Below are 13398 nucleotides of genomic sequence, written 5' to 3'. Positions count from 1 at the left end.
GGTTAGAAATATCCTTCTTGCATAAATTCCACAAAACAGTCCTCCTGTCAAAAGCTACATCTAAGCGTTTTTTAGAAGCCCCCCTCCAGTGTGTTTTGGCATTCTTATGATCTTTCCTGACAATGTTTAACATTTTTTACAAATAACTTACTTTTGCGCTTAAACATCAGTCGTTTCAGAAAATGCCTCTAACCCTCCATCCATCCATCCATTGTCATCCGCTTATCCAAAATCGGGTCGCGGGGGCTGCAGCTTCAGTAGCGAGCCCCAGACTTCCCTTTCCCCGTCCACATCGGCTAACTCTGACTGGGGAATCCCCAGGCGCTCCCAGGCCAGAGAAGAGATATAATCCCTCCACCTGGTCCTGGGTCTACCCCTAGGTCTCCTCCCAGTTGGAAGTGCCAGGAACACCTCCCTAGGAAGGCGCCCTGGTGGCATCCTCATCAGATGCCCGAACCACCTCAACTGGCTCCTTTCCACGCAGAGGAGCAGCAGCTCTACTCCGAGTCCCTCCCGGATGGCTGAGCTTCTCACCCTATCTCTAAGGGAGACCCCAGCCACCCTGCGAAGAAAACCCATTCGGCCGCTTGTACCTGCGATCTCATTCTTTCGGTCATGACCCATCGCTCATGACCATAGGTGAGGGTAGGGACGAAGATTGACCGGTAGATTGAGAGCTTTGCCTTCCGGCTCAGCTCCCTTTTCGTCACAACCGTGCGGTGAAGCACATGCAACACCATACCCGCTGCTCCGACTCTCCTTTCAATCCCACGCCCCATCATCCCCTCACTCGTGAACAAAACCCAGAGGTACTTGAACTCCTTCACTTGGGGCAAGGACACATTCCCCACCTGGAGTAGGCAATCCACCGGTTTCCTACTGAGAACCATGGCCTCAGATATAGAGGTGCTGATCCTCATCCCTGCCGCTTCACACTCAGCTGCGAACTGATCCAGTGAGCGTTGTAGAGCTACAGCCAATTATGCCATCAAGACCACATCATCTGCAAAAAGCAGGCCTTTAACCCTGTCAAAATGTAAATCAAATCCATGATTAATCCAAGTTAAGGCATATAAGTGCCAAACCAAACCATAACCACCATGATCTCAGATGTGTTGAGACAGTGGTTTGTAACATTTTTGGACAGCACTGACAAACGATATTCTGCTGATCTAGCCGTCAGATCATATAACACTTACATGTGTTCTGGAAGGCAAGGACTAATAAAGTATTTAAATTTGGACTTGTTGAAAGAGCGCATGTATTGTTGTTTGCAGAGGAGCAATAGAAAGCATTCAGATTGGAAACGTCACAAACTGGCAAGATTTGTGCACAGCCCATGAAGTCTCTGCTACAATGGCCCAGAAAGGTCATACCAGATACAAAAACCACAACACAAATGCAATTTGATGGGAACACTTTTGATTATTGATTAGTCACTAATGGTAATTAATAAAATAGGTAATAATTCATGTGGACTGATAACTAACTGAGCACCACTCTAGCATCAGGGATCAACAATTAACAGTACAATTCACTCTCAAGAGTGAAGTTCACCTACAAATTTTGATTTCAGGATCAATTTCAGGTTCAACATGTGCCGTTGTTGGTTGCCACAACAATTCAAGAAAATTGAAGTTTTTTCCAGAAACGTCAGAGCAACCGCCTGTCTCCACGACTCCACTTTCCTTCAGCATTATCCATGCTGTATGTTTAGCTTGATTGACGCTCTGGCTGGGTGCTACTGCTGCCTTCAGAAAAAATAAACTTGCTGTGTTTCTTCAACAGTACTTTTACAAATGTTGTTACTGTGCAGGTAGTTGTATGCTTCTGTGCTTTTGTAATTGCGTAATTCTTCGCTATCAACACCTTCAGAAAATACAAGATAATTTAACTATGTCGATGTAGCTAACGTCGGGCCATTGCTTCATGTCATCTACCCACTCCGTGAGAACTGACGGGTGAGGCACTGTTACAGAACTGTATCCACCTCCAATTTTGTCTATTCTGTCGCTTTCTTTGTGTTAAAAGCCGTTTTTTAGAGCGAGCATGACAGCTACGCTAGAGTAAACACAGAGTTCAGCTGGAAGAACATAACCGACTAACGCTATGAACCATGGGTAAACTCGCAAAGTCAGGAATAAGGCGGATATGTGAGGGACAAGATGGCCGACAGGATCTCGTGGAGAGTTGTGTCAAAACGTATGAGCCTACCTGCTGCAGTCATGCTGTCTGTTATCACCTTCTCCAAAAGTGTCCATGCCAGACTTTGTGCGAGGTTCATGGTGATAGATATAGAAGCTCATTTCCACCAGTTAAAGAAGAGGATAAGATCAAAACATAGCATAATGAAAAAATATGTGCATTTTTACGTGTGCTCAGGTACTTTAAATAATAGCACTACACCCCTCCTTAAAGTCACTATATCAAGCTGCTATATTTGATGAGTTGGGAGTGAGAACTCGTTGATAAAGCAATGACTTTGACACTGTCATAAGGAATTCAATTTTTTGTTGGCGTGATATAGTTCAGTATTAACATGTACCTTATCCATCTTCTGTTATTTCATTATCTACAGTTACGGACGAGTATATGCTGCCGACCCCTACAACCACGCACTCACTCCAGCAGCCACATACAGCGTTGGTGCCATGGTAAGACTATAATGCTTTCCAGACAATTCTGTTCTTCATTCGCCATTCCCTTCACATAATTCATCATCCTGCATCTGATTTGTATCTGAAACCAAACTTGTTTGTTTCCACAATACAATACCTCTTTTGCAGTGCACTGTCACTTGCTTGTATTAACATTGTTCAGAGTTATATGTGACTCACCGGCTGGAGACAAGTGGGAATAATGGTTAACTATAATTATAAAACTAATAATAAAGGATAACTGACCAATTCATGGGTTTTGTGTTGATGACTAAAGACATGGCAATATAAACCTTGTAATTTATTATATCAGTTTTGGTGGTTATATTTATTTTGAAACATTAAAAAGCATAAAAAGATGCTGTATATGATCATGTTGCCCTATAAAATGGCTAAGAAGCCTAAAACAAGATGGCAGTGGCAGTCAAATTGTTAATCACAACATGTATCTAAAATCAGGCACTGGATAAGACAGAAAATGTTTATTATGGACAAATCTTTTCTTTGCAGTGACAAATGTAAACCTAAGAAGAGAAACCCAACTATACTCTGTTCATTATGCTGCCATCTGGCAAAAGATAGAGATGCCATACCACCAGACTATAGAGCAGCTTCTTTTCTCAGGCTGTCAGACACCTCAATTCATCTTCGCTAAACCATAGAAAACAGGCTACAACTTGCAGTCAACTAATGAATAGGGAGGCTAATTGCATCTTAGGAAAAACTGAAACTCTTCACTGCATTCACCTTCTGAAAACTCTTCAAACTTAACAAAAGAAACAATAATATCCTGCTGTTATTCACATCAACATTTTGGATTACTTCAAAACAACTGAACACTAAAAATGTGCTTCCATTGTGTGCAAGACTGATAGATCCATAATGACCATAACATTAACAATGTAAAAATGTGTCTATTGGTTTACTGACTAGAAACAATTCCATTGTTAGCTATATAAGTATAATATATTTTGCCAACAAACGTCTAAAATCTTCCCACCATTTCATCTCCTCCATACAGTACCGTCCCCTCCCCCATCCCATTCTCTTCTTCAGTCCCTGTGCATGAGCTTTTTTGCAACGCTGACATCTCCTCACTTAAACTTAATTGAATTTGTCTGCGCTGCTAACGGCAGTCCAAATGACACATTAATCCTGCCTGTAAAAGGTGATGAATGTCTTCATGCCTTGGCAGCCCAGTCCATGTTAGTTATTATATTTCTAATTTGGTGGATACCACCTCACCCCACACTCCCTGGTAATGAAATAATTAGTCATTTTGAGAATTAAATCCCTTGTTGTGCCACAGCCGCAGGGAGGAGGCAAAAGAGGGGAGAAGTGAATAAGCAAGCTGGGCAGACTAGAGGGAAAGATTGTTGGAACTTAGTGGTGAAACAATGTGGATTTGAACACAGAAATCCGAGCCCAGCGACTGTGTAACTGATTACCAAACTGTGCCACACCTAGCATTTAAACAACATTCTTTCTGCTACCATGTATGCCTGCTACAAACTTAATTCTATTTCAATAAAGGTTTTGATTCTTAGTTTTGTTCATTATGTCTATCAGTTATGCCATTATTGTAATTGGCTATGTAATGATTTTTGACCTACCATCAGGCCATGTAGTGGGTATCAGTAGTGGGTATCAGTTCCCAGTTTTATGATGGACTGAAATCATTTGCGGGTTGAACGTGCAGTTCAACCCGCAAATGATTTCAGTCCATCATAATGCAGGAAATCCTGTTTTACTGCTTTGAGGGGTGAGGAGTGAGAAGCATCATGGACGAGGATACATGAGATCAGTCTTTGTACATGTCTTTTCTCATCACTTTATTAGAAAATTGTTAGTGGCTGAATGTTTTTCATCAGGATGCTTTGGAACTGCATGACAGCATCACTGCAGTTTAACTTAACTTGGCTTAAGTGTATTTTCCTTGAGTTTTAGATTTTATGTATTTTCTGATTTGTGACACAGATCACAGTCTGTTGGGTAGAAGTATAGTTTGTTCTTAGATATGTTTAATTTCTACTTTCTACAAGCGAGGGAAACATGGGCAGGGTTTACCTTGAGTTTGTGAGGTTATCCAATAAAAAATTACTAAACAGTGCTAAAAGGCTCAGGTGTGAAGTGGGGCCAGAGTAAAGAGTGTAGTCAAGCAGCATTCTGGAATGTTAACATTAGCTGCTGCTAGCCACCATCACTGTATATCTTCTGCATATTTTTTCTACTTCTTCTTACAGATATTTACTCAATTGGCCTGTTTGTGTATAATCAAGTTTACGGTATAGGCAAGGAAATAATACGATTTCAATATGGAATTGTGTGTGAGAGTGCAGGTCAGACTACAGGAGGAACAAATGGGCTTCCTCTTGATAACTGGTTTGTTGAGTTGGGCCCTCCACATCAGGAAGCCTTACACCCCCCTCTTTACCTGCACCCACACTCTGCATTTCAAAGCAATACTGATGGCTAACATCTGTCTCTTATACACATATTACCTGTGCTGGCAAAAAAGCCTCTCTTGCCAGTCACCAATATACCCTTACCACCAAATGAGTGAGACATAGCCAACATTACTGTGCCAAGAGCAAGACTGGCTTAAAAGGAGTACTTTTTTAGATGAATAAATTCATGTATTCTCTTTTTATTTAGCTTTCTTCATAAAAAAAAGCTTGGTAAAAGATATGCAGATTAAACTGTGAATTTTACATAAACAAAGCACATTTCATAATACATCTAAAACGGCTGTTGCTCAAAGCTGCAACTGCCTAAATCTCCATCACCACCTCCCAGTGAAAATCAGCATGATCCATCCAAGAGGTTCAGCCGTCGTGATCCATATTTTGCTTAAAATCAACATCTGACTTCATTTCTTTGATTCATCTTTTCCTGCACGTGTTCATGGTTGTATTAACTATATTTCTTTCACATAGCTGTTGGCATGTACCCCTGGCATGAAGCGTCTCGCTGTGCTTGCTGCATGACGATTGCTCCGGTCATTGGTCTATTCATCCCCCATGGGTTTGCACTGGAATAACGGTAATGTAATGTTGAAACTTTGGTTTGAAGTTTGTGCAGGACCGAGAGGGGCTAACAAGGTTTGTGTGTGTGTGTGTGTCTGTGTGTGTGTGTGTGTGTGTGTGTTTGTGTGTTTTCATGCCCTTTTTTGTATGTTGACCTTGGTGTTTCAATAAATATGTGGGTATGTGTTTTTGCATTTTCTTGTGGGTATATGTGTGTGTGTGTGTGTGTGTGTGTGTGTGTGTGTGTGTGTGTGTGGGTGTGTGCGTGCGTGCGTGTGTGTGTGGTTGTTTTGCTGTGTTTGTACATGCATGTGTGTGTTTCAGAATGCATTCGCCCCGCTGACAGATGCCAAAACTCGGAGCCATGCCGACGATGTGGGGCTAGTGCTGTCCTCTCTCCAAGCAAGTATATACCGAGGGGGCTACAGCCGCTTCGCACCCTATTAGCAACACCTCCAACCCATACTCAACCTTCCAACAGGAGAGACAGAAAGTGTGTGTGAGAGCGAGTGTGTGAGCGAATGAGAATGACAGAGAAACCGAGTTATCAGAGGAGAGATGTTATTGAGGCCCGGGTATTGCAATACATGCAGTTTGTGCATCATTTCAGCATCTCCTAAGAGAGAAGTAAGAAAAAAGAATACGAATGAAATGACAGCTGATATTTTTCATCTTATACCTCAGATATTTTGTGCTGTGTATTTTGATATTGTGGGTTTTTAATTTCTAAAGATTTAAACATAGATTATCAGCTGTAGAGCTTTTCCATGGTACTAATAGAGAGCTACTAGTAATGATTAGGACACAAAGGAAATATTTATCTGATACAAATTGTTAGGGCTTGTATAGAACTCCAACCCTGAAAGATAGGTCATAGTCAAACTTCCGGGTTTTTATGTTTTGTAAGTGTTAAAGTGACTATGATAGTCAAGTGCTGTTGTTTTACTTCTCTTAGCTTCCTTTGGCACTTCCTCCTCTAATAATAGTTAAAAAAAATTTCTGTTGTTTTAAGAGGAAGTAAAGAAGCCTCGGAAAAAAATTACCCTTTTGAGGGCAGGGTTGGTATGTTTGAGAAGCTGAGGGCAGCCAGGATTTCTATTTTTAAGTTTACAATCTTGAGATCACAACTTTTTTATCTTGTTACCTCGAGAATAGACTCTTGCTTGTGACTCTAACTTCATTATCATCACATGCTGATAATTATTTTGAAAAAAATCATCATTCCTTCCATAAACAGAAACCTGTGTAATCCTTGTGTAATCATGAAATTTGCACGTATTGTAGCTCAATCTTTGTAACATGAAGTCCTATTTGTGTTTGTTTCTGAACATATGAAACTGCATTACATTCACAAAGAAAGGAAATGTGTCAACACTTGTGATAACCATCATTAATAATTGATACATTTAATAGTTAATCTTAAGTCAATAGTTATGTCACTATTAACAAAGAATGTAATGCTTTATAATTTCTTTATTAGGCAGTTGTAAGAGTTTATAAACATTGACAACACTTTATAATGCCCATCCAAATAAAGTGTTTAAATGTAACACACATTATTTATTAAGTTATTAATTTTAGAATAAATTATTAAATGTAGAGTAGAATATACATTTGTTTAATAAATGGTTTATACAACATTTCAATGTGTTTTGATAGTGAAATAACTATTAACTAAGGTTTTATTAGTATTTAAAAAATATATACATTTAGCATTTATTGATGATGGTTATGACAAATTGTTACTGAAATGTCCATATGATTCTAATTTTGTTGATTTTTTTTTCAAATATAAATATTTTCTAGCAGTCAATGCCCACAGACACTGATTTTTAGGCCGAATCTGATTAGTCAATCATGCATGGTGTTTAGCCTGTCTTTTTAACTGCTTGTGTTGGTTGTACATAATGCCACATGCATTCCATTTGTTCAATCTCTCCCATTCAGCTTGCAGGTCAAAGTTGGCTGAGAGCTGCCAATGTAGTAATAATAACTACACGGAATCTTTAAAATATTTCTTAACTTGTATTAATACATTATGGCTCTTGCTTGTTTGCTGTCAGCCCCCGACAGCAGGTAAACTTGAACCCAAATTGTATAACAGTGCAATCCAATAGTACAACTCGTTGGGAGTAGTTTTTCAACTGATCACTTAATGCTCAGCATCTGAACTTGTGAGTTAAGTATGAGCTCACAGTGATTGACAGATATCATAAATATCATGGGCATAAATATTACACTCACCACCAAAACACAGCTGCTAACATTAAATAAAGACTCAACATGCCTATTATGAACTGATAAGAATGGTGCTGCATGGGTGGAGTATTTTTGCATGCTACCACGAAAATTAGCATTGCAACAACACGCATCTATGATTTTTGGATTAGAAGTGGGATTATTGCAGAACATGTGTGTGAGGCAAATGAAAATGTATGATACTTAGACATTTTGTTCAGCAGCATAATCTTAACAAATGAACACCACTTTTATAATTCTATTTGGTGTAAATTGAATAATGCAAATTCAAAAGCTAGTATTAAGCTATAAAGCTTCAGCATCACAACCATTAAGCTTCTAACCACACTATATTATACATACATTAGTATGAATTGCTCAATCTACAAGTTGGACAGTTAGAGTCAAAATAGTTTGCAATGAATGTCAGCCTGTAAAGACTGGCTAGTGAGAAGTTGAGTGTCCATGTTCAGTGGGATGACGTTTAATGTAGTCTCATTTAGCCACTTGTTAGCCACCGCCTTTTTAACAATACATACACTCTTTATACGAGGGATATTTACTAATGTAGTTTATGTCATACAATAAAATGTGTGTCAAGCAGACCTTATTTCAGGGATTTATCTACAGCATCAGCTTCTATGGTTACATTGATTGGAGAGGTTGACAATAATTACTCACAATAATCATCATAAACATCTCATCATCATTCCTTTTTCCCCCCTTGTGAATGCAATTCATTTGTATGATAGTAAGATTCTTAGTTATAACAAGATGCTTCCTTACCTTTGATGACAAAAATGCAACAAATTGTTTCTCTAATAATGGGATCCTCGCTCTTCCATAGCTATCTTTATCCCTAAAAAAACAAACCAAAATTACAATACAAAATGAGCAATCGCAGCTGCTCCCAGCTTCCATAGATTATAGAGGTATAGTTTAGTTTTCTTTTTTGGGGAGAGAATGTAGTGAGTCACCGCAGTATTCTCTCTCCACTAAATTATGTGGTTTTATCTTACATCACTTCAAGCCAAAGGAACTGGTGGATATATCTGGCGTGTTTATGTGTATAGTCAAGATTCCACATAGATATGAATTATGCGATTTAAAAAAAAAGGATTGCCATGGCAACTCAACTGTTCAACAATCCAATTGCTTTGTACACATGCTGGGATATGAAAAAGAATTAGGGCTACAAGTAAAAAGAAAAAAAAAAGTATTAATGAAAATTTACATTAATTGAATTACTCTAAGGAAAAGATCAAACTTGGGGGGTAGAAAGTCAGACTTCAATCACAGAATTCTGACTCAGAATTCAAAGATGTTTTGTGGCACTAATCCTCTTCCATACAAAGTAATGTTGGCCATCCAGACGTATGTTACGCTGTTTTTTATATAAACTTCCAATATATTCATTGGTATAACTGATGATTTTTATATTACAGGAGAGATTTAAAATATATATATAGCAGTGGCCAATGCCACTGTTTCTATTTTATCTTTTTGTTCATTTTGTTTTGCCTTGTGTTTTTTTTATTTTATTTTTTTTATTATAATTAAAATTAAAGGGGGGATAAAGTGTAATAATGTAACAATGTATTCTATTTGAACTGTGCAGTGAAGATGTTCTCTTATATGAAATACACAATGGTATGTTTTAGATTTAGATAAGTAGGTCAGTTGTTAGGGCGAGCTATCTCATTTTCTATCAAATCTTATTCAGATTTTTATTCATTCTTTTCAGATGATGTAAACACAATGTAGATACTCTAATTCATCGATTTGTTTTGTCAGCTGTACCATTTTGCACATGTAATTTTCACATAAACCTGAGACATATCAGTGCTGTAGTTGTATTTTTTCGCTGTTTCTTTTTATCAGTTCTATAATTTGTGATTCTTTCTCCTCCTCTCATGTCAATCTTAATGTGACATAATTTCTGTTGTTTTCTAGAACTCAAACTTTACTCTTTGAGAATTAACTGTTTGAATATTACAATAATAAATAAATATGATAAATAAATGATTTGTGAACAGGCTAATCTATGATGTATATAGAAGTTAAAGGAATTAATCTGTAGTGTATTTGAAAAGCGCTACACAGGCAACAGGAGCTCTGCTACAGCTGCATTGCAAGACAGCCTACAGGTCGCTTCCTGTGCCACATTCTGTTTACAACTATTCCCAATTAGTGGTGTTGTTAAATATCTCCCGTTTTGTATTTATAACAAATTAGATAAGAAAAACTCTCAGATGCATCCCATTATAAAAAAAAGGCAGCAGTAAGCCTCGGGGCAACATTGCTCTGCTGGTTCCAAACTTTGTCTGTGTGCTGCGTGTGACAACCGTCAATCAGAACTTGGACAACTTGTAGTCCTCTCTATGCTGAATGTCTGACTCCGCAACTACTTCATACAAACTCTGCTTCCAGTAGCTGTTGTGGTAAAAAAAAAAATGCTTCCTACCCAGTCATTGTATGTGCATGTACTACGGTTCTTCCACTAATCAATAACCATCAATAAAGTTTTGTTTTCTCAAGATGGTCTGTTTCATCTTTTACATTTTTTATGGCTAAAAGATTATCAAAAGTAATTAGAAAGTTGGCCAGATTGCAAATTGTCTGACAGTTTTGATATTAACCTCAGCACTGTAGTGTACTGTATGTCATGGGCTGAGTATGATTTGCTCCATGTGTTATTCTACATTTTATGTATTGACATCAAACCCCACGAAGCAGAGCAAAACCAAAAATGTGTTCGTCTGTCTCTCAATGTTCTGACTTCTTGACACTGTCTGTACGTCCAAGGCCAAAAACCCAACTGAAAAAAAGTCTGTATATACAATTCACGCATAGATCCATATTTAAGAACATTTGGACAACAGATCTTTGGAGATCTATGGCCCATACGAGTAAGACATATCCGGCTTTGATACACACATAAGTTCATTATTATTTAATATATTTTCATAGGATCTGTCGAGGGTGAGACAAGTAGATATTAAAAGACTTATGAATCACTTTTCTTCCAGATTTAAAGGCAAACTCGTTTCTCCATATTGTTTGTAGAATTAGTGTAACCTAAGGAGGGAGTTCAAATTTAGACTGAGAAGGTCCTCGTGTTTAATACAGCAGCCTGGTCAGTTTAAGTATCACGCTATTGTCACCTTTCTAGCATTATTTCTTGAAGTTCCCCTCTAGCACAGTAGTATAAAGAGCAAGAAAAATCTGTGCACGGTGCAGTCAATGTATTTGGATGGGTCATTAATAGGACATTCCCCCAAGAGACCTGGGTTTGAGTCCCATGGGCCATTAATGTCAAGATACATTTGTTCTTAAGTTAGGTTACGTGAAGAAGTTATCTCACATTAACTATCTAATGTCCTAAGCAATGTGACTGAAGTAGATAGTTGTTTTAACCCAAAGCATGATCTTTTGCTAATACCAATTGTTGTCTCTAAACTTAACCAAAGTGCCAACGAGACTCAACAATCAACCTCTCTCGTATCACCTTCCCCACCTTTAAACTGCGCTTCACCGTGGATTTTTGTTTGCACTAACGTTAATTTTACTTTGATTTCAAATGCTTGGTGTTGTAACTGAAATTCAATGGTTGAATTTTGGTGTCACATGTTTTTTTGTTTGTTTGTTTTGTTTTGTATTTATTAGATATTATTCTAAAGATTAGAGTTAGGCTTTTTTTTTTTTAAATAAATAAATGTATATCCATGTTAGCTGTTGATTAGTATTGAGCAAATGTATTTCTTGGACAAAATGAAGTAGCAGCATCAACCCTTATTCATCATTTTACCTTGTTTGAAGTAAAGTACTTAAGGATCGAGTGAAATATGCATGCCATCCCTTCTTTCTAATTGAAGCAAAGAGAAGAATTACTTTCTAACTCAATTTGATTGGTGTAATTAGAAAAATTTTGCCAAGGGGCTTGGCAGAAAGATAAGCAATAGAATTTTTTAAATTTGATGAAGGGTTCACATTACAGAAGCTAATTATGTCTCGCTAGCATAGAAACAGGTGATCAATAATTAATGCATAGCGGGTCACATGTGATGGAGATATAATTCAAACTGCTAATTAATTCTTCAAGTCTGGATAAAAATGTTGAAACAGAAAGAGTCAGTGTTTCATCTTCTCTGATAAGAAAGATACTAAGCTCAACTGGGATTTAACTATTATGGTTTCTCTACACACTACACAGTAAAACATCAACTCTATGATGAATGTGTGTGTGTGTGTGTGAGCATATAATTATAATCCTGATGTGTGCTGATGTTGAGTACAGACTTTGTACAATGAATAAACTGACCATTTAATTTTGCATAGAATTATTTCAGTATGAACATGCTTCTAATGGTATTCAAATCAGCTTTTATTATTGTATGTGATAGTGTATTGCATTATTATGTTGATGTCTTTATTTCATACCATATTGTGTCATACCATAAGGTATGTTTCAAGAAAGCATCCTTCTGAATCATTTTTATGGGGGGGGGGGGGGGATCTTTTGAGTCATCCAAAAAAAGACCCAGGAAATAGGTTAAAGTACTCCAGTAGATATAGTCATGAAAATAATAACGAACTAACTAATAGGAAATATTGAGCATATTTGTGGTTTTATTGAGTACATTTTTGGGTAAAATGTAATATCTCTATAATTACTTAATGTTTTTTTTTTCTTTTTTGAGAAGATTAAAGCCCTGTGTTTTTCTAACCTAAACCATGCCTTTTTGTGCTTGAAACAGGAGAAAAAGAGCACCTCTCTTTAAGGTAAACCCAAAATATCTATTAAATATAATCCACTGCAGTAAACTCAACACATCTAACAAAATGTGAATAACTCAGAACTTAGCTTGACTTTTACTATTATTAGTTCCAAATTACTTTTTTCCCAGGAAAGTGCAAATTAAGTTATTAGAAGCTATTATCTTCAAACACACAAAATACACCGATCACCCACTACATTCAAACCACTGACAGGTGACGTGAGTAACATTGATCTCCTCGTTAAAATGCAATGTTCTGCTGAGGAGATCTTGGGTCCTGGCATTCATGTGGATACTACTTGACATGCACCACCCATTCAAATACCATTGTGGACCAAGTCCACCCCCCCACAGCAATGGCAAACCCCAAAAGCTGCACAAGAACGGCTTGAGGAAAGTGATAATGGCTAAAAGCTTTGCCAAGGCCTCCAAATTCCCCAGATCCCAATCTGATCAAGCTTCTGTGGGATGAGCAGGAACAAGTTTAATCCACCCCCAAACATACAGAATCCAAAGGATCGACTACAAATATCCCGGTGCCAGGCACTTAAGGACACCCCCCGAGCTCTTATGACCGTACCTTGATGGGTCAGAGCTGTGTTGATTGGGAAGGGAAATCTGCACAATATTAAGCATGTGGTTGTAAGGTTGTGGTTAATGGTGTATAATTACAAGCTGTTTGTGACTGTATGAAATCAA

General features: G+C 37.8%; 1 protein-coding gene across 8 annotated transcripts in view; it reads left to right on the top strand.

The window, feature by feature from the left end:
• Nucleotides 1-10458, top strand: part of rbfox1 (RNA binding fox-1 homolog 1) — a 176504-nt gene extending 166046 nt beyond the window's left edge. For 4 of the 8 annotated variants that reach the window (XM_030407444.1, XM_030407447.1, XM_030407443.1 and 1 more), the window contains 2 exons: nt 2579-2654; nt 5995-10458. In XM_030407444.1, the coding sequence (XP_030263304.1) occupies nt 2579-2654; nt 5995-6186 (268 nt within the window). In that variant the 3' untranslated portion in view covers nt 6187-10458. Of the gene's footprint in view, nt 1-2578; nt 2655-5593; nt 5700-5994 lie in introns of all 8 variants that reach the window. The other 4 variants (XR_003982660.1, XR_003982659.1, XM_030407445.1 and 1 more) reach the window with 3 other exon arrangements.
• Nucleotides 10459-13398: the final 2940 nt, after the last annotated feature.

Source organism: Sparus aurata, chromosome 23 (assembly GCF_900880675.1).
Source record: "Sparus aurata chromosome 23, fSpaAur1.1, whole genome shotgun sequence".
Taxonomy (NCBI): Eukaryota; Metazoa; Chordata; class Actinopteri; order Spariformes; family Sparidae; genus Sparus; species Sparus aurata.
Note: the sequence above shows the minus strand (reverse complement) of the source record. Positions and strands in the feature narration are given on the sequence as shown.